At 43.4% G+C, this 24,169-nt stretch overlaps 1 protein-coding gene across 1 annotated transcript; it reads left to right on the forward strand.

Annotated features, from left to right (window-relative positions):
- The first annotated feature begins 182 nt into the window (after window positions 1–182).
- Window positions 183–21,208, forward strand: mchr1a (melanin-concentrating hormone receptor 1a). The gene is made up of 2 exons (XM_039740353.1): window positions 183–317; window positions 19,220–21,208. The coding sequence occupies exons 1-2, from the start codon at window positions 254–256 to the stop codon at window positions 20,245–20,247; spliced, it is 1,092 nt and encodes a 363-aa protein (XP_039596287.1). The 5' UTR covers window positions 183–253; the 3' UTR covers window positions 20,248–21,208.
- Window positions 21,209–24,169: the final 2,961 nt, after the last annotated feature.

Raw genomic sequence — 24,169 nt, forward strand, 5'->3', positions numbered from 1 at the left:
ACGCGCCGCCCGTGAGAGTCTGGAAGCTTGGCGGAGCTTATTAACAAAAGACAGCTTAGGACTAACGGGAGTTTAAAAAAAAAAATCAAATCAAACGCGCCTATAGGGAAGAGTGATAGACACCTCGCGCCTTTTGGTTCTCTTTTCTCCGTTTTGACACTATATTTAAACAAAATCCTTCCCGACTTCCTTTCTTTGCAGGTGAACTCAATTTAGAGGATCCGAATCTCGGATTGTCTGGCTGTGGAACACAATGACAGCTGCCAATGCTTCCCTTCATCTGTCTCCGCGAAACAACTCATCTGGCAACCAAACAGGTCAGTTTGCTCCGATGCCATTTAAAGTGAAATACGATGCATACACCGAGTTTATGGAGGGTGAATATTTTTGGCTTTTTTCAATGTATTTGTTCTATGAAGGCATTTGAACATCTCGTTATCAAAGGCGCTATACGAAATATATAGGTGTTCTCTCTCTCTCTTTAATTATTAGGATTGTGGTTTTCAATCCGCTTATCTTGATGAGGGTTGCTGTATAGCACCATGCCAAGCTGCTCTGGCCAGACCACCTTATCCTCGGTAACTTCATCCAACACCCCTTGAGGAGTTCCAGACGCTCCCATCACAGGTCATCTGAGGGATAATCTCACCCTCTATTCCTGGGTATGCCCTGGGTCTTCTCCCGTACCGGAGACCCTTATGGGGCCACACCTCTTTTTGACCCGGAGAAACTTCGGTTCGACACTCATAACATGCAGGGCTGTCGAGCTCCAGTCCTGGATTGCCGCAGTGACTGCAGGTTTTCATTCTCACCCTTTTCCTAATCGGTAAACCAGTTTTCACTGCTAATTAACTTTTTTTCCCTTCATTTTTAATAGCCCGGTTTTGAAGAATTCCGTCCTCTGAATTGATTCTTTTCTTCATTAAATGACAGCCAAACAGAAATGAGACGTGAAACGAGCCAACAGATGACCAGATAAACTGGGACTTCAAACTCCAGCCAATTTCACTCCAACCAGTTTCTTAATGAGAAGCCGACTCTTGTCGTTAATTAAGGCCGTTATTTAATTCCATGGCTTGTTGCTGCTCTCATCTTGCCACAGCAGACATTTACAAAACTGTGGATTTTTCTAAGAACAACTTCAAAATATTTTGGCGAGCTGAGAAATCAATCTTACTGAGACCTTCACCTTTCTTTATTTTCAGATGTGGTGATGGGCACGAGGTGAGCTGGTCATGTAGGGGGGCTCGCTTTGTCTCTCATTATTGTTTGACTGCTAATTCCGGAGTCAAGTTAATTATGCAAAAAGCAAAAGAAGTTAATTAGCAGTAAAAGCTGGTCACTAATGAAGAAGATGGTTAGAATGAAAACCTGCAGCCACTGCTGCCCTCCAGGACAGGAGTTTGACATCTGTGCATTATAGAAGCCATGTTCATTTCCCAAAAGAGTTATCTACGTGAGGGTTCCGGAAAGAATCTATATTTATTTAGATTACTCCTTTAACAAACATGAATAGCGGATGTTAGATTTATAAATGGTTTTGAAAGGACCAGCCTATTTAGCATCACAGTAAAATCCCACTCTAACGCTGGAGTGGGCAAAACTCAACTGCATCTTAACAAAGGCGTCTGTCTGTTAAAGCTGGTGAAAATTGTGTAATGACATTTAACACTTTACAGTGCCCATTAACCATCACAGGAAATGACAATTATATATAAAAGATAGTGTGCCAACTTTGCCAGTCAACTTCACCCAAGTATCCGCGTCAGACCGCGCAAAAGTTAACTGCAAATTTAGGAAAGACATTCTCAAAACCTGCGGTGGGCTGGCACCCTGCCCGTGGTTTGTTTCCTGCCTTGCGCCCTGTGCTGGCTGTGATTGGCTCCAGCAGACCCCCGTGACCCTGTAGTTAGGATATGGCGGGTTGGAAAATGGATGGATGGATGGATAAATAACGGAACTGCGAAAAGAGATCGAAAACTGGCCCAACGTGATGCAACTCATTTGAACTCGTGTAGGTAAACATGGGTAGTATCTGTTTTTCAACTAATCAATTTTAATGATGCAAATTAATATTTACTTTGCAGATTTTTTTCTTTCTGTTGACACTGAGTAAGTAATTGGTTTGCACAAGCTATCTGAATAGCTAACCAAATAAAGAGCTGCGAATAAGTATAATATCCATCCATCCATTTTCTAACCCGCTGAATCCGAATACAGGGTCACGGGGGTCTGCTGGAGCCAATCCCAGCCAACACAGGGCACAAGGCAGGAACGAATCCTGGGCAGGGTGCCAACCCACCGCAGGACACACACAAACACACCCACACACCAAGCACACACTAGGGCCAATTTAGAATCGCCAATCCACCTAACCTGCATGTCTTTGGACTGTGGGAGGAAACCGGAGCGCCCGGAGACGCAGACACGGGGAGAACATGCAAACTCCACGCAGGGAGGACCCAGGAAGCAAACCCGGGTCTCCTAACTGCGAGGCAGCAGTGCTACCACTGCGCCACCGTGCCGCCCAAGTATAATATTATTATTATATATTATATTATTATTATTATATTAATCGGTCAGAGCCGCCAATCAACCCAGCACAACGCGAATGGAGAAGTCAGAGCTGCAGCCGTCAAATTTAACAATAAGGGGGCTATGAAAAAAAAAATATTGTGAATTCATATCTAAGGAGATGTTCCGCATCAAAAAGACGTCCGTATGATACTGACATGTTTCTTTTGAAATAAATTTCAAGTTAACGATCGTGTGTTTTTATTTAGGGTACTTTCCAATCTCTGTCAATTTTCAGATTATTTATTCGTTTTATGGCTTAAATGGTGTAGCGCCCTGAGAGGGTCGCAGATTGAGAAGCCGGCCATGAAAGAAGCGCTTCAGATTCAGACGCGTGTGCCTTCTGATTAAGCCCAGCGATTAGAGGGCGAATTTCGTACGTGGACCCTCGGCTCACGGTTCACGGACATTGTGGTAGCAGTAACGGTGCTAGGGTTATTTTGCGCCCTAGGCCAGGGGCTAACCCGTGTGGTGAGGCCGGCGGCTTCTATGCGCTGTCAAGCCGGGTGCGCCTGCTGGAGTCATAGAAGAACTGAACGGCCGGGACGTGGAGCAGAACAGGACGGGTGAGAAACTAAAAGCCTTACCACCCGATTTCCGCAGACTACTAAATCCATTCCTCTGTCCGTCGCATCATCGGTTCGTTACTATAAATATTTTTGTTTTTATACCTTAATTTTTTACAGCAGTTTTTGAAAGAGCATATCAATCTACCGTTAACGGTACCGAAGGCAGCTTCGAGAGACGGACTAGGTTTCCTTTAATTTGTCAGCTTTGTTAAAGTCACTCCACCAGGACGTTTGGCAGCTTAATAATCTTCCACCAGAAGAGTAACAGAGGCACAGCTTTCTTTTCGGGGTGTTGCGATACGCAACTGCACACCAGCAGCTGTCCGCTTCTTCACTTTAAACGGCCCGCCAAATCCCTCGGATACTCCACGTGTCGTCACAGTGGCCTTTAGCCTGGACCTCTAATTTATATATGCAGCGTGTACATTTTTTTTAATAACATCTTGCATTAATGACCTTGTTGTGTCCATCCATCCGTTCATTATCTACTTCACAGTCCCGTTCAAGGACGTGGCATTCCTAAAATGCTGGGTCATTAAATGACATTTTACGGGTCTTTACTGGGTTGCATGTTTCCTTTTAGAACCCTCGCACGACAAAAACACCATTTCATTCTGTTGGTTCTTTGTGCTTTGAAAAACTTCAATATAGGTGGGGGATACGGGAAATGAAACCTTTAATGTACGGTAAGCTACCTGGCAGGACACTAACACTAACCATGAGGAACTGGTATTACAAATCTGTTCCCAGCTAGTCACGGCAATTTACTGTATGAGCCCATCATGGATGTGAAGAAATAAAAGTTCTTTGTGGAACCTTCATGTGAATGGATCTTATAGGAACCAAAACAGGTCCACCTATGGCATCACTCTGTAGAACCACACTGGTACTTTATTTAAAAAAAAAGGGGTAGCATTATCGGAAGCAAGACTGTCAAAATTATTATAGCATTGCAGACAAAATTATTAATATTAATTTGCAAATCAAATGCATTGGGAAATGTGACATTAACTGAATGATATTGAGCATGGGTGGCACGGTGGCGCAGTGGGTAGCGCTGCTGCCTCACAGTTAGGAGACCGGTCCTCTCTGCGTGGAGTTTGCATGTTCTCCCCTTGTCTCTCCTCCTCCCACAGTGCATTGGCAATCCTAAATTGTCCCATGTGCCCTGTGGTGAGCTGGCGCCCTGCCTGGGGTTTGTTTCCTGCCTTACGCCCTGTGTTGGCTGGGATTGGCTCCGGCAGACCCCCGTGACTCTGTGGTTGGGATGTAGCGGGTTGGATAGTGGATGGATAATTAAATGTGTCATGAAATGTGTTTGGTGCTAATTTGTTATGTACTTTGTAAGTTATCCATCCATCCATCAATCATCCAACCCACTATATCCTAACTACAGGGGTCTGCCGAAGCCGATCCCGGCCAACACAGGGCGCAAGGCAGACAGTGACATTGCACACGTGAATTAAGCCTTAAAATCAAAAACGGTCACTTTCACTCATCAGAGATGGGCTCTAGCTAGTACTCTTTTTGAGTTGGTGAACTGTCAGTAGATCAGATATAAATCTTTGGTCATCAAAGGCCACATCAACAGCAGATACCCCAGATGAATGAATTCTGGGTGTTTTTGCTCCATGTAGTAATTCTGGGCAACTGTCTCTTGCGCTCAGATACGCCCCGGACACATGCAATCACAGCTCAGAGCGTGAACTTCACCGCCGATTCACCAATCAAAACAGAGTATTCGCTAGAGCCCGCCTTCTCAGAGTTTACATTTCAAGGTGTGTGTCATGTTGTCTGCAGTGTCACTGAAATAAGTAAATGAATACGTTTACGTGCATAAATAAATAAGCGATCAACACTTTTTATGACAGTTATTTACACTGTAAAAAATGTCAGTAAATTTAACGGTACAAATACTGGAAATGGTGAAGGTAAAAGACCTTTTCTGAAAAAAGGAAAGTTACCTTATGTTCTACTGAAAATTACCCGTATATCTTAAACAATAAATTTCATTATTTTTTACAGCCAAGTTCTGTAAAATCAATATTTTTCTACCTTCAAAATATGGTAAATACCGTTTATTGATGCATTACAGTTATACTGAAAAAAATCTGTAAATTTTATAGTGTAAAACTGTTAAATAACGAAGGTAAACAACCGTAAAATGTAAAACGGTAAAGCTACGATATTTGCATAAGGACACGCCCCTTTTTACAATGTTCCTGGTGAATCGCATACCTTTGAATAGTAGGGAAAAAAACTTCACCTAAGTTAGCAGACTTATTTTTCCCCACGTGCTGAAGGTTTTTTGAGGTTATGGAAGCTGATTTATGGTAGGTTGTATTTGATAAGTAGGACACCATACACCACAAAAGAGAAAACTTTACTTCCCTACCAGGCAAGCGCTGCATCCTGTAACTTCTTTGAACATTGGATTGTTTTCATTGTGTCTAATTAAACGGCATGTGTTTGTTATTGGTTGTTGTTAATTAACTGATGCAAACTATGTACTGGGATTTGACCCTAACAGTGCATATTGTTTATTGATTGTCATATTTATTACACAACATGAACTTCTGGTTATGGTTAAACATTCCATTCTGTTGGAGTTTGTTGCAAAAGACCAAATAGTTTTTACTACAAAGTTATACTGCAGACCTAAAAATATTGCCACCTTACAGTAAAATTTTGGCAACCCAGCTACCAGTATTTTACCGTAAATTTAACATTTTTTGAAGTGTACCGTAGACCAAAAAATATTGCTACCTTCTTTTTTTTACGGTAAAATCCTGGCGACCCCAGCTGCCAGTTTTTTACCGTAAAGTTAACATTTTTTTTTTTACAGTGTACGCTCACCTTTTGATTTTATTATTATTATTTGTGATTTGCAGGGGATAGGGGCACAGGACTCCCACGAATGCGAAAATCCATGAATACATTGATGCCCATGTTTATTGCATATTCTGAATTTGCTGAACTAAATAAATGCAAAAAAAGTTTTCCGAAATGCGAGGGAGAACGATCAGCACGCAAGCAAGTCATATGCGAGAGGGGCTGGCTGCTGAGACAAAGTGCACAGGGCAGGTGTTCTTTGGTAAACTGCAACTTTTTATAAACATTTACTAAATATAACAAAATTGCGACACAATTTATGGTAGTAAATAACAAAAATGATTAAAATTACAGAAACAAAAGAAATCCAGTGAAGCACAAAACGTTAAACACTCACGATCACAGATGATGGTAGTGTGGTTATGAAAGGAAATCCCCTGTAAACGGCCTCATGAAAGTCATGTCAAGTTCTGTCCTACCGCAGTACCGATGTAAGTGAAGAAGTTGGGGGTGCTCCCCAGACGGAGACGTTTTCCATCCCAGTCACAATCACACAAAGAAGCGGGCACCGGACACGAACACAAATCCGGAGAAAACTGTATCCTGATGGGTGTCGCTGTAATCCAATTATGCAGTGAAGCGTTGAAACAAAAACCCAAACCCTGCCTTACATTTATTTGCTTAGCAGATGCTTTTATCCAAAGCGACTTACAAAAGAGGTAAACAAGCGAGTAACATTGGGCCAGGGCCTGTATGTTCAGGAAGTGTAACAGGACGGGTAACAAACGTTAAAATAACTGAAATTTACAATCTATATATATAAGATTCTTTTCACGTTTGAAACGGAAATCATGTATGACCACAGAACATATTATAATACAGGAACTAATCACTTCGTTTGTGGACGCCATTTTTATATCGTCTTTACGAATTGTTATTATTTGTGCGAGTGTTATTTTACTAATATCGAAAAGAAGTGAACACAAACACGCCGATCTATCCCATAGACGTGCGCCCCACGTCGCCCTCTCCCAGCCCTCCTCTCTGGACTCCAGCGCTGAGCCGCTGGCCGCCAGGCGCGTTCTGACAGAGAAGTTTTATTTATTTGTCCACGTGACTGTCGCGGAAACTGCCAGATTATAACTTTTTTTTTTTTAATTGGCAGTACTTGATAGTAGAAGAGATGAGGGAAAACAGCTTTGCGTCTTTCTACTTTTTAACTGCGCCGAGCTGTAGACAATGTGAAGACGAGACCGCCTTCCGTGGTGAGGGGTCGTGAGAACAAAGTGGACGTTCAGAGGTGCGGAATGTCGGGCTGCTCCGCCGGGTCGAGAGCTTCGCAGTTTCGGGCGCCGTCCTCTCTTCTTGCACCGTTTGTGACACTTCGAGTCCCCCTCGGCTCCTGGGAGACTGGAAACCTTTGCGAAGGAGTGTGATCTGCGCCATCGAAGCAAAACTCTCTTTGTAAATTGCGCTGCACAACTACTTACTGTCCTTTAAGGCGAGTTCAGGTCACTAAAACCCCGCAACATTCAAGGTTGCTTTTGTGATGAATTCTTTTAAGACGATGGAAGGTTTACATCTAAGAAGATGTACCGACCTCTTCATGTTAAGTTTTGGACTTGGGAATTGTTTGGACCTTCTGCCCGTTAAGCACCGAATGGCAGCGTCCACATTTCTCAGAATAATTTTTCTCTTAAATCACAGGCATGTAAGTGCAGGTTGTCGGGAAGAAATTTGCAGGATCGCATAGAAAATGTAATTTGTATACCACAACGGTCGTGTAGCGCCTTTCACAAGGGATCTGCTATCGAGAGATGATCCAAATACGGTACATTTAAACTGCTGTTAGTGCTACTTACCTGTTGTGTTATAGCACCTTTAAAATTTACTTTACCCAAAAACACTCCAGTACTGCTCAATGGATCTTTTACTTCTTACATATTAATGTTTTACTGTTTAATAATTTCTGTACTACATTTTATTTTTTTCCCTTGCACTCAGTGAGTGAAGCTAGTCAGCTAGTCAGCTTATATATAAAAGTCTACGTGTAGAAGTGTGTGTGTGTGTGTGTGTCTGTCCCGGAAGTGAGAGGTGGAGTCAAAATAAAGGCTCCGCCTCCAATTAAACAGAAAACTCGCTTAGCTGCGAACAACACAAGCGAGGGGAGCACATCAGCAAATGAAAGAAGAAAGACAAAGTCGCTTAGCCGCTAACATCGGCAAAACGGTATCCCTTTAACTTTTCCTCCTGCTGCTAATACACAAGCGAGGCGAGCACGTTGGCAAAACAAAACCCCCTAGGAGAGAGACGCCCAGAGTAGATCCTTTCAATTACCTGACATCTCTACATTTCAATTATTTTCTGACGATTGCAATAGTTTCTAGGACCCCGGGCTTTTTAATAGTGCGGACTTATACAGCTAGTTGATTATAATCACTAAAGCAATTAAGTAAATTAACCAAAGAGTACAAAAATAGTTTATTTTTTTTACTCACTTTTAAAGCTACCACTCACATCTTTTTTTTTTTTTACCCAGTAGCCCTCACAGCAACTGCAGAAGCTGCCCAATGATAATGCTCCTGGGGCTGCTGGGAGTTGCAGTCCATTTAAGTAGCATTGTAACATCATCGTCTGTAGTTTTCAGCAATAGGTCACAACTCTCTCAAAATAATTTCCATTTAATTATTGAAGACAAACCTGCAAACAGTTGGATCTGCGAATCATAAACCCACACATCGCTGGGGCTCACCTGTATTTATTTATTGTCACATTTCCAAATGCATTCATTTGCGTATGTATTTCATTTTGAACAAACTATTTCTCCATACTTGCGCAGCGGCAGACTTGTGGTGAATTCCTCCCCAGCATGCCCTCTTCTCGATGTCTTCAAAGCACACAGGATCTCTTAAGTTTCCTTGAATTGGATGCATTCTCAATGATTAGCCAGCTTCTTCCGTTCTCCGAGGGACCTCCTCAAGCAGGCGCTCATCACTCACTTTATACTGCCGAAACGGCACGCTGCCTGGTAATCCCTGCATTGCTATTTCAATCCCCTGTGCTGTGGGGTTCAACACCCCTGAAAAGTGTTTGAGTTCGCGGTCAAAGTGATGGGGACAGTTCACTTTCACTCACAGGTAACAGCCCCACCTGATCCGTACCATCCTCAGACCTTGAACTCATACAATGAAATAATTTAGGGGACTCCTAAATAATAATGTCCTTTTAAAATGTTTTCATTTTAGATCTTCCTCAGTGTGTTTCAAATTCACCACCCATCTCTGAAGAACAGGGTCTGCAGTCCAACAGTTCATTTCTCAGTCTACTTGTCCATATATCCTCAAGGCCATGTCACATTTTAGTCACAGACTTCACTTACATAATCCCTGGGAGTCGGAGGCGGTCGTGTGGTCTGACATTCCCTGGGTATCAACCCAACCAGAGTGCGACTCGCCTTGACAAAATCTAACAGGTCTGACTTTGACTGAAGTCACAGGGGACAACCGATGAATGGACACCTGGAAGTACAAGTTATATAATGCCACGATGAGGAATAAGGGACCTTGGAAAACAAAAGAGAGACTTATCTATGTGATGTCTCGTGTTTAACATACCACGATAAAATGGGAAAAGGTAGAGAGATTGCAGAAGATAAAAATATGTTTTATTTATAAAGCGCCTTTAGATGAAATTGCCGTGCCTGTAAACTCTTTGCATGGGCGTTCGCTCTGTCAGGCAGCGCATTATTGGCTGTTAGAAAAAAGAAGTGAGCACTCCATACTTTGGAAATGTGAAACTGTGCTGAGAGAGAGTCGTGTAACTTTTCGATATCTTGTCATGTAAATTGATATACTCGGGCGATGAGATCAGCAACTGCAGTTGTCCAGTTTTGACATCCGCTCTGAATTGAGATTGTTGTGTAATATGAAGCCGGTATCTAATTCTAAGGCCAGGTTAATACTTTACGCTTGCTATGCAAGCGTTTTACTGCGCGCGTACTTTATGTAAATCTGGATGAATCCAGATATTATCATGGTGAGAACAGGTTTGTCTTCGTGGTGTTGTGAATTGCCTGAAAGAGCCATTAAATTCCGATGACACCTTACCGCAATATCTGCGAAAAGGATGTTTAATGATTAAATCCAGGGATGTGTCCATTCCAGCAAGCATTCGGCACGAGGCAGAAACAATCCCTAGACGGGGCATCAGCTCATCGCAATGTGAATACAAGCACTCGCATACACTGGCGTTATTTTAGCGTCACCAAATCTGAATATCGTTGGAAGGGAAACCGGAGCACACGGTGGAAACCCAGCAGGAAAACACGTCAACTCCAGGCAGGAAATATCAGTGACGTGACTCCCTGCAAGACAGCAGCCACCATGTCACCCCCAAGTGTGTAATTATTAACAGTATTCATTATTTAAACAAAATGAACGATGTATCTGCAAAATGTAAAATACATACGTTATATCAAGTATAAATCGAAGGATTCTAAATGTGCAGAGAGTTAGAATATCATACATTTAATGTGTTCTGTGTGGTGATCTATTGCGGTTTGCCGCTGCTGTCAGGTCAGGAGGAAGAGCCAGGAAAAAAAAAAAAGACAGCACAAAAGATGGTATGTGTAAGACTTTTAAAATGTATCGTGCCATTACGATCGGGAATATGCGACTCTTGAATATAAAAGCACCACGAATGCATCTCTATGTCAGCATTTTGCTTCACTAAATCGAACCATTCAAACGTCGAATTGCGCAGATTAATCCTGTAGGATCTGCAGAGAGTCTTTCTGTCACATGTAGATAGTAAACAGAGCCTCGGACGTCACATTCCAACTTTTAGCACACTGTGCCCCCCGACTTTTTGCTGGTACTGCAACTCACTCATGCATCGTGTTAATTTCTAAGGACCTGCTCAGAGAACGCGTCAAATGAATGCTGGGAACGTATGGCAGCCATGATGTGTGTGCATATGCATTCTGAGCGTGAAGTATAAACGAGCCCTAATTGTGAGAAAAGAAATCTTAATTCCATCAGTGTTCAGTCAGTTGTAAAATATTTCGTGGGGGTGTGGGGTTATGGTTAAAACCCAAAATCCCAAACCTCACACTCTGGCTATGCCTATGCTACTCCAAGATAATTGTTAAAATTAACAGGGGGTGGCACAGTGGTGCACAGAAAGGAGACCAGGCTTCTTGTTCCTAGGTCTTCCCATGTATAATAATTCACATTACCCGGTCATTTTTATTACGTGTGTTGACATGACAAACACACTAGACCTCATAAGTACAGGTAGTCCCCAGGTTACGGACATTTGACCTACGACATATGAACGGGGCCACAGTTGCCGCTCTGTCATCTTCGGCCTGGGGGCGCTGAAGGCGGTGGGTGGATGGAGGCTGGAGGATGGGGCGATTTTGCTGCCCGCACAGGGTAGTGTTCCCCGTTGGCAAGCGGTTTCACTGCCTGCCCACCACACACGGCTGCCCTATTTGTTCTCAGTTGGCGGCTGGTAATGCAGCAAGCGCTGACCCGGCTGTGGCTGAACGGGGCGGCGGGGGTAGCATTGTAATGTGCATCGGATGGCTGCCTATTGAATGGGGGCGATTCAGTGCTCGCCTTTGGTCGCACCGTGTTCGTTCTCAGTGGGCGGACGCTGATGAACGGCCCGTCGCTGACCCCATTTACTCTCAATAGTAAGGCTGCTTGCACTGTTACGCACATAGCAGGAAGTTGTCTCTTGTCAGTACATCAGACGTGTTGACGACGGGTGCCTTCCTGCTGTGATAACGTGGACAGTGCTGTGCAGAAGAGCTCATCTTAACCTTTTGTTTTCACCCTTCAAGAATGATACAATAAAGAAGAGAAAAACCATCACCATAGAAAATAAAGTAGAAATAATAAAGAGGTCAGAGAGAGGTGAAACGCCATCATTCATTGGCAGAGCACTTGGTTACAGTCGGTCAACAATAGCATTTATTAAAATAATGTACCTGTTCCGACTTGAAAACAAATTCAACTTAAGTACAAACCTACAGTCCCCGTCTCGTACGTAACCCGGGGACTGCCTGAATGGAATATGGTGTACAGACTGAATTTTAATTCCCTTTTAAGAGGGCCAATGCTGTGTATTTTCACTGCAGAACTTTTTTTTTTTGGCTTTTCGTCAGTTTAGATCGACTGCCTGTTGTCACTTCTCAGGGCACTGGCTAACAGGTCAGGAATATCTCAACCAAGCTTTAGTCCATCATGCCTGGCTGTGCTGGAAGCCATTAACTGTCCGGCGAGGATCTACATCTAGGGTTTTGTACAGCGTGGGTGTACATATGTAAAAAAGATTTTGTCATGTAAAGGCACTTTGCAGCAGCGTCCAGTAAGAATTTAATCCGAGTGAGTGACTGCACTTATATTGCAGTCTAGGGCATCTAACGACAATGAACCTACTTGAATGAAGCTACCCATTTAACATTGTCGTTTTGACGCCATTCCTGTGTAACTTTGGCTTTATGCTTGGGCTTGTTGTCTTTCTGGAAAACAAGTCTTCTCCCAAGGTGCAGGCCTCTTGCAGACTCCATCAGGATTTCTTTGTATTTTGCTGCATTCATTGTACCCTCACAAGCCTTCCAGTGCCTGCTGCAGAGAAGCATCCTCACAGCTTAATGCTGCCACCACCATGCTTCACGGTGGCGATGGCAAATTTTTCATAATGTGCAGTGTTCAAGCATGACATTTAATCTACTGGCCAAGTAGCTCAATTTTGCTCTCATCAGGCCATAAAACCTTCTCCCGGATGACTTTGCTGACTGTGTCTTCCAACAAAGCGGCGATGTCCTGTGTGTTTCCCTGGCTGGTGAAGCACCAGGGCAAAAGATGTTACCTGCACAAATCTCTCCAGTGTCCGGCGCTGTAGATTTATGACTATTTCATTTCTCATTGATCTTCTGCTTGCATGATCACTCAAGTTTGTGTGGATGGCCTGCTCATGCGCTTCAGAACAAGTCACCCACCTGGAGCTAAGCATATTCGAGCCTGGCCAGCAGTTGGATGGGAAACCATCTTGGAAAAAAACTTGGGTTGCTGCTGGAAGAGATGTTAGTGAGGCCATCACAGGGTGCTTATCCTGTGGTCTTTGTGCAGAGCCCAATGCGGCGGGTGCAGTGACAAGGAACACCTTGCTGTAAAAATTGTCAGACTCTCTGTGGTCATTAAAGATCTCTGCATCTTTCAGGGTGTTTCCCAATGTCCTGCCTAAATTGCTCAGCACAACCTGGTCACTCAGGACCCCTAATGATCCCGTTCCTTATTGGTTACCTACCTATCTCACATGTGTGGTGAGATTACTAGTGCAAAAATAGCTGCTGTTCCATCGTCCATCCATCCATCCATCGTCCAACCTGTTGAATGGAGCCAATCCCAGCCAACACAGGGTGCAAGGCAGGAACCAATCCTGGGCAGGGCGCCAACCCACCACAGGTCCATCGTCCAGGTAGATGTTTATCAAGTGATTCCCTACTGCCTATCTAAAGAGCATTGGGGGTCTAGAAAAGTGCTATATAAATGTAACGATCTTCTCAAAGTTATTTAAACAGACGATTATGGAGTTCAGGGGCAGTGGACACGAAGCAGAATCCAGTTCTGGATGATACGAGACAGCACTGTACAGCACAATCAATCACTCATCCACGCCCATTTATACATGACTTCTGTGGAAGCAACAAACAGCCTAACCAACAAATCGATTTGGAGGATTATTGGAAACCAGAACACCCCACAAAACACCCATGGACAAAGAGACACCATGCATACTTCACATTGATAGTGCCAGCCTCTGTAGTTGAGGGTCAGGGTCCCTGGTGCTTAGAAGTAGCATTACTAACCAGAGACGCCATTGTGCTGCCCCCGTCTAATGAATGAATGAATGAATCCATCAGATAGATCAACTTTTATAGCTTTCACAATTACGAGGCATTTCACAAACAGCCAACACGACACTGAAAAATGCAGCAAACAATGAACGTAGCTGATGCAAAAAGAGAGGAAGGTGAAAAAATTCAAGCTGAGCCGCCACATATTATTTTGTTAAGAGGAAGTCGATATTGTGGGAAAGCACTTCAGGGCCAGCATACAATAGAAAACAATCTGAAGAAAGATTGAAAAAGAGACGTTTTCATTTAGCTAGAAGAAAAGGTTACAATAATGACCTCTAATTTCAGTACAAGCAATTTTGTCTGACGTTGTCCTTTGGCCCCCGAGAGAACATTGCCACTCTGCTCTGTCAAATCACAGCTCTCAGGGATTAAAACGGCGAGATGTGGCAAACGGATTCTCCAGCCAAAAGGCTGCTAATCCGCCCCCTTTGTAGTTCAGCGGAGGGGCTTCACTCTAGTTTTTATATTAAACAGGTTAACATTTTTGAGATGAAGCCATTTCCTTTGACATATCTGGAGAATAACGAAAGCGGTGGAGTTGTTCCTTGTGGGAAGCCTCAACAGGTAGGCAGCTTGCACATCTGCCTCATGTGTGACTGACCGGAGTGATAGATGAATGTCACAGAGGGCCATCGACTGTCTTCACACACAAGGGATTCAACCTTGACGTTAAAGGGTCCCAATTGTTTACAGCTTTATTTATTTATTTTATTCAAGAAAGAAAAAAGGGAAGAAGAGCAATGCTAAACCAGAGAGAGGGAGACGGCAAATCTAGTTTAATTCATGTATGGTATTTCAGAATGACTTGAATTAAATTGTAAATTACAATAACTGTCATCAATCCATCCATTATCCGACCCACTATATCCTAACTACAGGGTCATGGGGGTCTGCTGAAGCCAATCCCAGCCAACACAGGGCACAAGGCAGGAAACAAACCCTGGGCAGGGCGCCAGCCCACCACAGGGCACACACACACACACACCAAGCACACACTAGGGACAATTTAGAATCACCAATCCACCAAACAAGCATGTCTTTGGACTGTGAGAGGAAACCGGAGAACATTGCAAGAGTTCACGCTACAGCCTTATGAACAGTTCTCTGTAAAACACTTTTTTTTTTTTAATGAGTTTTAAGCGCAGGGGAAAAAAATGAACATTTGAAAAATCCGTAATTTATACAAAAACTAACCATAAACAACCAAGAAAACTAACCTTGCACGAGTTGAGTTCTGGCATGAAGAAAGTGAGGAGGAACTGGGTGGAGAGTTTTGAGGTAAAGTCTGTGACGATGCGGGTCCGCTGCAAGCTCCCATCTCGCTCCCGGGAGCCCTTAAAGCCGTCAGCATCGGTAATGTTACCGATGAGCACGAAATGGAGCATTTGGATAGTGCAAAAAGTGCCAAGCACTTTAATTAAAATCAACAACACAACAATCAAAAACAAAGTCCAAATTAAATAAAGTGCAGTGCTTTCAGAATACTTCAATAAATAAATGATCCCATAAAAACAGAAGTGAAGTGGAGGTTAAAATCCAATAGAAAAAAGTCTTCATTAAATACAGCGAGATAAAACAATGCTCAAAGCAGTCTCTTTAAAAACAAGCCCGGTGCATTCTTTAACTGCCTTCTGTCTCTCTCTCGCTGCACAGGGAATGCAAAATGGAGAGACTGAACACGTGCGGAAATCATCAAGGGAAACTGGCTTGTTCGTCACTCGAGTCTGTGGTCGTGAACAGATGCAAAAGATCGGCGAACTTTTTGGTCGTAGCCTGATTTGTACGTGGTCTGAGACGTTCGTGACCCGAGGTTCCACTGTATTGTTATAGTCTTAGTCACACAGTTTATTCACTTAAAAGCTACATCTTATCTAAATTATCTATACTAATAAAAGGCAAAGCCCTCACTGACTCATCACTAATTCTCCAACTTCCCGTGTAGGTGGAAGGCTGAAATTTGGCAGGCTCATTCCTTACAGCTTACTTACAAAAGTTGGGCAGGTTTTATATCGAAATTCTAGGCGTAATGGTCATAACTGGAACCTATTTTTCTCCATATACTGTAATGGACGTTAGCCCGATGGCCGTGGGGGGCGGAGCTGCGTGTGACATCATCACGCCTCCCACGTAATCACGTGAACTGACTGTCAACGCAGTACGTAGAAAAGAAGGAAGAGCCCCCAAAGAGCGCTGAAGAAAAACGCTGAATACTTTATTCGCGAGATACAAGTTTATGAGAAGACACGAGGTATAAACGAGACTTTGGATCACTTTGTAACAGAGTTAAAATTGCTGTAGCGAGAAACTTTTAAGTGCCGAGTCTGAGCTAACATTAAATAAAGCTGTGGACATCGCAACATTACACAAGAGAGCAGCTCACGTGAACTGACTGAACGCAGTACGAGTGATCACTTCATGCATCAAACCTGTTCAAAAACGTATTACACAATTGACAAGGTAGGAAAAGAATATGCTCTGAGCTGAGCTCCACAGCTAACGCGTCTTCGTCACGCTGCCACCAAATACTCACAGAAAAATCCACAAGTTAATACACACGCTGTCTCTAGAGTTTCTCCACACTCAATGTATTCCTCGCATCCCCTTTATACCCTCTGATCTCCCATTTCAATTCAGATGCCTCCAATTTCCAGTAAGGCTCTGCTGCGCGATGACAAGTAATAAGTCTCAGGGACAGACCCTACAAAACGATGCCATTGATTTCAGGCAAGATTGCTTTTCTCCTGGACAAAACTATACGTTGCATTCTCAAAAGTAATCTCAGCGCACAGCTTCGTCATATTACAACCGGACTGCTGAACTGACAACGTGGTATACAAAGAGATCCTTAACAGATAGTTATTGGTATATTTTCCCTCAGTTTAAAAAGGTTTTCTTTTCTTAACATAATTTTAAAAGCAGTTCTTCGTCACTGCGAATATATATATATATATATATATATATATATATATATATAGATATATATATATATGTAGATGTGTGTATATATATATATATATATATATATATATATATATATATATATATATGTGGTGTAAAAGGCACTATATAGCGCCCGACCCGGCACAGACTACACAGAGGCACGTGTAAAATAAGCAGGCTTTTCATTTCTCTTCACCCGTGGGCATACGTCTTCCCTGTGACCCACAGGCAATACACAGTCCCAAAACACAAGCAGAAAACCGCAACACACTTTTCTTCCACTACCACCACTCCTCCACAAGCACAGTCCTCCTCCTCCCGACTCTGGCTCCTCGAGTGGTGGTGGCTGGCCCTTTTTATAACCCACCCGGAAGTGTTCCAGATGCTTGACCAACCTGGTCCTAATTGCACCTACGGGTGGGGCTGAAGATTCATCCAGCCAGGCTGCTGAGTCCATGCAGCTCCCCCTAGCGGCCACCTGAACCCCCCAACCAGGCTGTGGAGGACTCCATCTCCCATGGAGCCCTGCGGGTGGTTGGGGAAAACCCGTAAGCCATGGAGGCTGCCACCAAGCGTCCCGGGGGAGGTACTGGAGTGCCCATGGTGGCTCCCCCGGAACATAAGCAGCAGGGGTGTCCCTGCCGGGCATGGGACCCAGCTGTCCTTCACAGTGGATATATATGTAGATATGTATATTTATGTAGATCTGACTATATATGTGTATGTATGTATATATAGATATGTGTATATATATATATATATATATATATGTGTATATGTAGATATGTATATATGTTTATATGTGTGTATATACATATATATATATACACATATATATATACACACACATATACATATACATATATATATATATATATATGAGAATGACAGCAACACTCATAACAGTGACAAAACAATTACATTGACAATCATGTTACGTTATTTTTAAAATGTTTCCTTTTCTTTTTCATAACTTCTTTAACACACTACTTCTCCGCTGCGAAGCGCGGGTATTCTGCTAGTCCTAAAATAAAAACATACTGAATATTACAAGTCTTATGTGATAAACTGAAAAAAAACAAATTGGTATCCCCTATTACGGCTCATTAACCATTGGACACAAGAGCCCATTCTTATGACTCGTAGCCCACTTATGGGAAAATCAAATCAGGTTTATTTTGTCACAGGGAGTTGAAGAGCATTCTGAACGAGTCACTTGGCGGTATTCACACTACACAACCAACAGTAACGAGTGTGCACTGCAGAAATTAGCTCTGCTGTCTGGCGAGGACACCATGCAATGGATAATGGTAGATAATCAGGATTCAGCTACTGTAAAGCTTTACGAAAGGACTTGGGCAGAATACAGGCTTGTGCGAATTTGTAGAAATGATAGATCTGAATACACAATGGAAGCTACGAAACCTGAAGATACCCCTTATGAGTAGGGCCTGGAAGTCAGAACAGACTTGTTACTATCTATGTCCAGAAAACGTACAGAAGCCATGAAGAAGGCTAACAAGATGTTAGGTTTATACATCACAGTGTGCAGAGTACAAGATTTATGGCAGATGACATTTATTGTAAGCATATCTCAAGTAGGAAGTAGAAATGTTAGATTTGAATACACAATGGGGGTCTGTAGCTTAAACAGTACCCCTTATGAGAAGGATCTAGAAGTGACAGTCACTATCACTACCTGTCACTATCAACATCTGATATGCAGAAGCCAACAGGAAGGCTAATAGAAGGTTGGGTTATACATCATGGTGTGTGGAGTACAAGTCAAGGACGGTTATGTTGAAGCTTTATAACACTTTAATAAAGCCTCATCTGGAGTACTCTGTGCAGTTTTGGTCTCCATATTACAAAAATGACATAGCAGCACTAGGAAAACGTCCAGAGAAGAGCGAATCGGCCAATTCCAGGACTACAGAATAATGAGTTATGGGAAAAAGACAAAAGGAGATGACCATTTTCAGTGCATGCAAGTGGAAATTGAGACATAATGATTTTAAAATATTGAAATGAAATAGGAACCAGGGTGTTACTTTAAAAGGAGTTCAGCAAGAAGAAGAGGCACACAGTTAAATTGTTCGGAGTTCATTTCACAGAAGTGAAATGTGACCAAGCAGTGTGGTGAACAGAAGAAACTTTAAATTCCAACATGATGTTATTTTGGTGAAATAGAACTGGAGAACTTTATTGAGCTAAATGGTTCATTCTTGGCAAATATTTTTCTAACGTTGTAATGATTCAAAAGTCTAAGTCAGTAAAGACGAAAGGATCCAATTTGTCACTATATGAGTATTTTTATATTTTCACAGCGCATAAAATAATGACCCGTTTTTTTTATGCTTTCTCTCCCCAACAGAGAAGTATGTTTCCTACAGCACCGTCATCATGCCCAGCATTTTTGGCACCATCTGCTTCTTGGGTATTGTGGGCAACTGCATTGTCATTTACACCATTGTAAAGAAGACAAAGTTTCGTGCCAAGCAGACAGTGCCGGACATCTTCATTTTCAACCTTGCTATTGTGGACCTGCTGTTTCTCCTGGGCATGCCTTTCCTCATCCACCAACTCCTGGGAAATGGTTCCTGGCGCTTTGGTGCTATCATGTGTACGATGATCACTGCCCTAGACACCAACAGCCAGATGGTCAGCACCTATATTCTAACCGTGATGACCGTCGATCGCTACCTAGCTACCGTCTACCCTATCCGATCCTCGTATGTACGCACGACATCTGTGGCGACGATCGTCATCTGCTTGGTGTGGCTGCTCTCGTTGCTGACAATCATTCCAGTCTGGATGTATGCAGGTCTAATGCCCCTTAAAGACGGGTCAGTAGGCTGTGCCCTCATCTTGCCCAATCCTGCCATAGATATCTACTGGTTCACTCTCTACCAGTTTGCACTGGCTTTCGCGCTGCCTCTCATCATCATCTGCGTGGCCTATTTCAAGATCATGCAGCACATGTCCACCACAGTGGCACCGCTTCCTCAACGAAGCCTCAGGGTACGCAACAGAAAGGTGACCCGAATGGCTGTGGCCATCTGCTTAGCTTTCTTTATCTGCTGGGCTCCCTACTATACTCTGCAACTTGTCCACCTCGGCATTCAGAGGCCCTCCATCGCCTTCTTTTATGCCTATAACATTGCCATCAGCTTGGGCTACGTCAACAGCTGCATCAACCCCTTCCTGTACATTGCGCTCAGCGAGACCTTCAAGCGTCAGTTCATTGTGGCGATCCAACCAGCTCACGAGCCCTTCCGGGTCAATAACAGTACGACGGAAGCCAGCGTGAGCCTGAGGCTCGCACCCGAGTCCACACAACACTCGCAGGTCTCCAAGGAGGTCTCTCCGAACCTGCTGCCTCTGAGTGTAGCCGTTCCTTAAAAGAGATGCCAAGCAGAAAACATGATAAGGCTTAATGGACTGGAGAGATGTGTATCCAGCCATCCTAGTCATGAACTGGCTGCACAGCAGTGCCAGTCTAACCTGATCACTCCTAGAAGAGGAGAGAAGTGAGCCTACATCATAATAAAAAGGACGAGTGTGTCTCCAGAGATGTGCCACCTGCCCCCAAGTATCATACCGAGAGAATGAGAGGATCAGCTCCATCTCCACGAACATGGTGGAGTGCTTCTCCAACAAGCTCCTAGGCCGACAAACCTTAGACATGGGCACCCCTACCTGTCAAACACTGGGGTGGTCCACAGGCTGTGTTAGCATCCATCAACGGACATTTCTTCTGTCAAACAGCATCCTATACTTGGTATTTCTGCATCCCATGACCTCAATTTCTTTTGCATTTCTTTGAAAGGTTTTGCTTTTTTTTATTTATATGGGACTCCTGAGAGAGAAGAAAAAAGAAAAAGAAAAAAAGTTATAGCTCAAAGACTTTGAGATTCTCTTGGTAACCAATAATGGCGACACTTATGCTCTCCTCTAGTCATTTCAGTTTCTTTCAAAGGCTGACTAATTAGTTCAAGCAATTTATGTAATCCCTTTGTAGCGTTCAATTACGAAGAGAGGAAACAGATTTAATGAAAATTTAGATTTTTTTTTTTTCCCCCTTCTCCACTTCGTCCCTCAATCCGTACATTTCTATAATGACAATGCTTCACTTTGATCAAAAGCATCCCGCTGTTTCATGTAAGAGAACACCGTCCGCTATTGAAAGAATATCATAATATCGTGTGCTCTTTGCCGTGAAAGACTCCGGGCAGGAGTGACTCATTATTCTGCTTGTCAGGGCTGCAATACGAGCAGAAGTATAAAAGGTAAATAAAGATGAAGCCAAGAAAGGAAAGGGGGGGAGGCGGCAGGTTATGGGGTTGTTTTAAGATTTCAGAACAGAGCCCATAATTTTATCATCAAGTGCGGCTGAAGAGCAAGACCGGTCTGCTATGGCGCGGGAAATATTCCTGTGCCAAACCCAATTTATTCCAACAGAAGTCATTGGGGGGGCTTAACTGAAGTCTACTGTTGCAGCATCACGAAGTAGGCAAGAAGAGGAGGAGAAACCAACCTGACACTAAAGCCAATGTCTCATTACACGCCTTCTAGTCAGAGGAGATGTCAAACTTGCCGAAAGCAGTTGCTGATCTCGTGGCATGCGAGTGTCAAATTTCACAACATGAAAATAGACGACTGGATAAGAATTTAATTTATACAGTGATTTTCATAGTGATTGGAGAGCCACCACTATTGTGTAGCATCCACCGGGATGATGGGATGGCAGCCATTTTTGCACACAGTTAGGTCCATAAATATTTGGACAGAGACACCTTTTTTCTCATTTTGGTTCTGTAAATTGCCACAATGAATTTTAAATGAAACAACTCCGATGCAGTTGAAGTGCAGACTTTCAGCTTTAATTCAGCAGGTTGAACAAAAAAATAACATAAAAATGTGAGGCAACTAAAGTATTTTTTTATAAGAATCCCTTCATTTCAGGTGCTCAAAAGTAATTGGAGAAATTAAAATAACTGGAAATCAAATGTTAATTTCTAATACTTGGTTGAAAACCCTTTGCTGGCAATGACAGCCTGAAGTCTTGAACTCGTGGACATCACCAGATGCTGGGTTTCCTCCTTTTTAATGCTCTGCCAGGCCTTTACTGCAGCGGCTATCAGTTGTGGCCTTTCTGACCGAAGTTTAGTCTTCAACAAGTGAAATGCCTGCTCAATTGAGTTAAGATCAGGTGACTGACTTGGCCATTCAATAATTTTCCACTTCTTTGCTTTAATAAACTCCTGAGTTGCTTTGGCTGTATGTTTTGGGTCATTGTCCATCTGTATCATGAAACGCCGCCCAATCATTTAGCTGGATTTGAGCAGACAGTATGTCTCTGAACACCTCAGAATTCATTCGGCTGCTTCTGTCCTGTGTCACATCATCAATAAACACTAGTGTCCCAGTGCCACTGGCAGCCATGCACGCCCAAGCCATCACACTGCCTGACTCCACCGTGTTTTACAGATGATGTGCTATGCTTTGGATAATGAGCTGTTCCACGTCTTCTCCATACTTTTTTTCTTGCCATCATTCTGGTAGAAGTTGATCTTGGTTTCATCTGTCCAATGAATGTTTTTCCAGAACTGTGCTGGCTTTTTTAGATGTTCTTTAGCAAAGTCCAATCTAGCCTTTCTGTTCTTGAGGCTTACGAGTGGCTTGCACCTTGCAGTGCACCCTCTGAATTTACTTTCATGCAGTCTTCTCTTTATGGTAGACTTGGATATCGATACGCCGACCAAGCCCTGGAGAGTGTTGTTCTCTTGGTGGGCTGTTGTGAAGGGGTTTCTCTTCACCATGGAAATGATTCTGCGGTCATCCACCACTGTTGTCTTCCGTGGACGCCCAGGTCTTTTTGCGTTGCTGAGTTCACCAGTGCTTGCTTTCTTTCTCAGGATGTACCAAACTGTAGATTTTGCCACTCGTAATATTGTAGCAATTTCTCCGATGGGTTTTTTCTGTTTTCGCAGCTTAAGGACGGCTTCTTTCACCTGCATGGAGAGCTCCTTTGACCGCATGTTGTCTGTTCACAGCAAAATCTTCCACATGCAAGCACCACACCTCAGATCAACTCCAGGCCTTTTATCTGCTTAATGATTAAGCCGTGGTGGGCAGTTTAGCCAGGGCATCGGGATACCCCTTACTCTTCACCCTGCATGTCCAGAGATCTTTTACAACCACAAAGTGTCAGGACCTCAATTTTAGGTCTCATCCAAAAGATGGTGCCATTTTTACAGCACAGTGCCCCTTCACTGCACTGGGGCATTGGGATCCACACCCACACACACCCCACAGGGTAAGAGCCCCCTCTGCTCTCCAACATCACTCCCAGCAGCTACCCAAGTACCGGCCGGGTCCAAACATAGTGGTGGATGACCTGTTCTGAAACACAGTCTCACATTTCCAAACGTATCTCCATCTCGACCCTTTTCCTGATAGCCAATAATGTGCCCCTGATGGAGCCGATGCCCATGCAAAGGGTTTGCAAGTAAAACGAGTTCAACTGCAATCTCGGCCCTTTTTTAAATTTTCCCCCATTCAGTTGTGGTATATAAAACACCAGACAGACAAGCCTCTGTTCTGATCATGAGGTCCAAAACATCAATGGTTCTTGAGCATTCATTGGTTGTTCTTGCGAGTGACCATTCATTGGGTGTCAGCAGTCACATGAACACAAACCCAGCCTGTTTGATTTTGTCAGGGCTGCTGGGCATGTCACCCAACACGACTGTTTCAGCTCCCAAAGATTACGTAAATGAAGTCTGTCACAGTAAAGTGCTGGAAAAGTCGTGTAATGTGACATGGCCTTTACTCACACCGGGTCAGCCTGAGAGTTGCCAATCAACCCGTTCACCTAAAGGCCATGAAACATTACACAACTTTTCTGGCAATTTTCAACCGAAGACTTTACAATAATCTCAGAGAGTCTGTGGCAGTCGGGCACAAACGCCTGTGACTGGCACTGACAAAACCAGACAGGTCTGAAGGCACAGGGCTGGGCTTTGTGTATGCGAGTGTTGACAAGTAATGAATTTTCACCTACGAAGTACGATGCCATACAGATTACCTTATACTCGTTGAGTAAATCATTAGACACACTCTACTAATACTGGGTAGGGAATCCTGCAGTCCATAAAACAGCCTCAGTTCTTCAAGGCATGGCATCCACGAGATGTCAGAAACATTCCTTTGTGACGCTGGTCACACAATTTCTGCTGCACCGTCACGCTACCACTCTCTCGCTCTACCAAGTCCCAAAATTGTTCTGTTGAATTCAGATCCAGTGACTGGGAAGCTCAGT

The sequence above is a fragment of the Polypterus senegalus genome, chromosome 17 (assembly GCF_016835505.1).
Source record: "Polypterus senegalus isolate Bchr_013 chromosome 17, ASM1683550v1, whole genome shotgun sequence".
NCBI classification, from domain to species: domain Eukaryota; kingdom Metazoa; phylum Chordata; class Cladistia; order Polypteriformes; family Polypteridae; genus Polypterus; species Polypterus senegalus.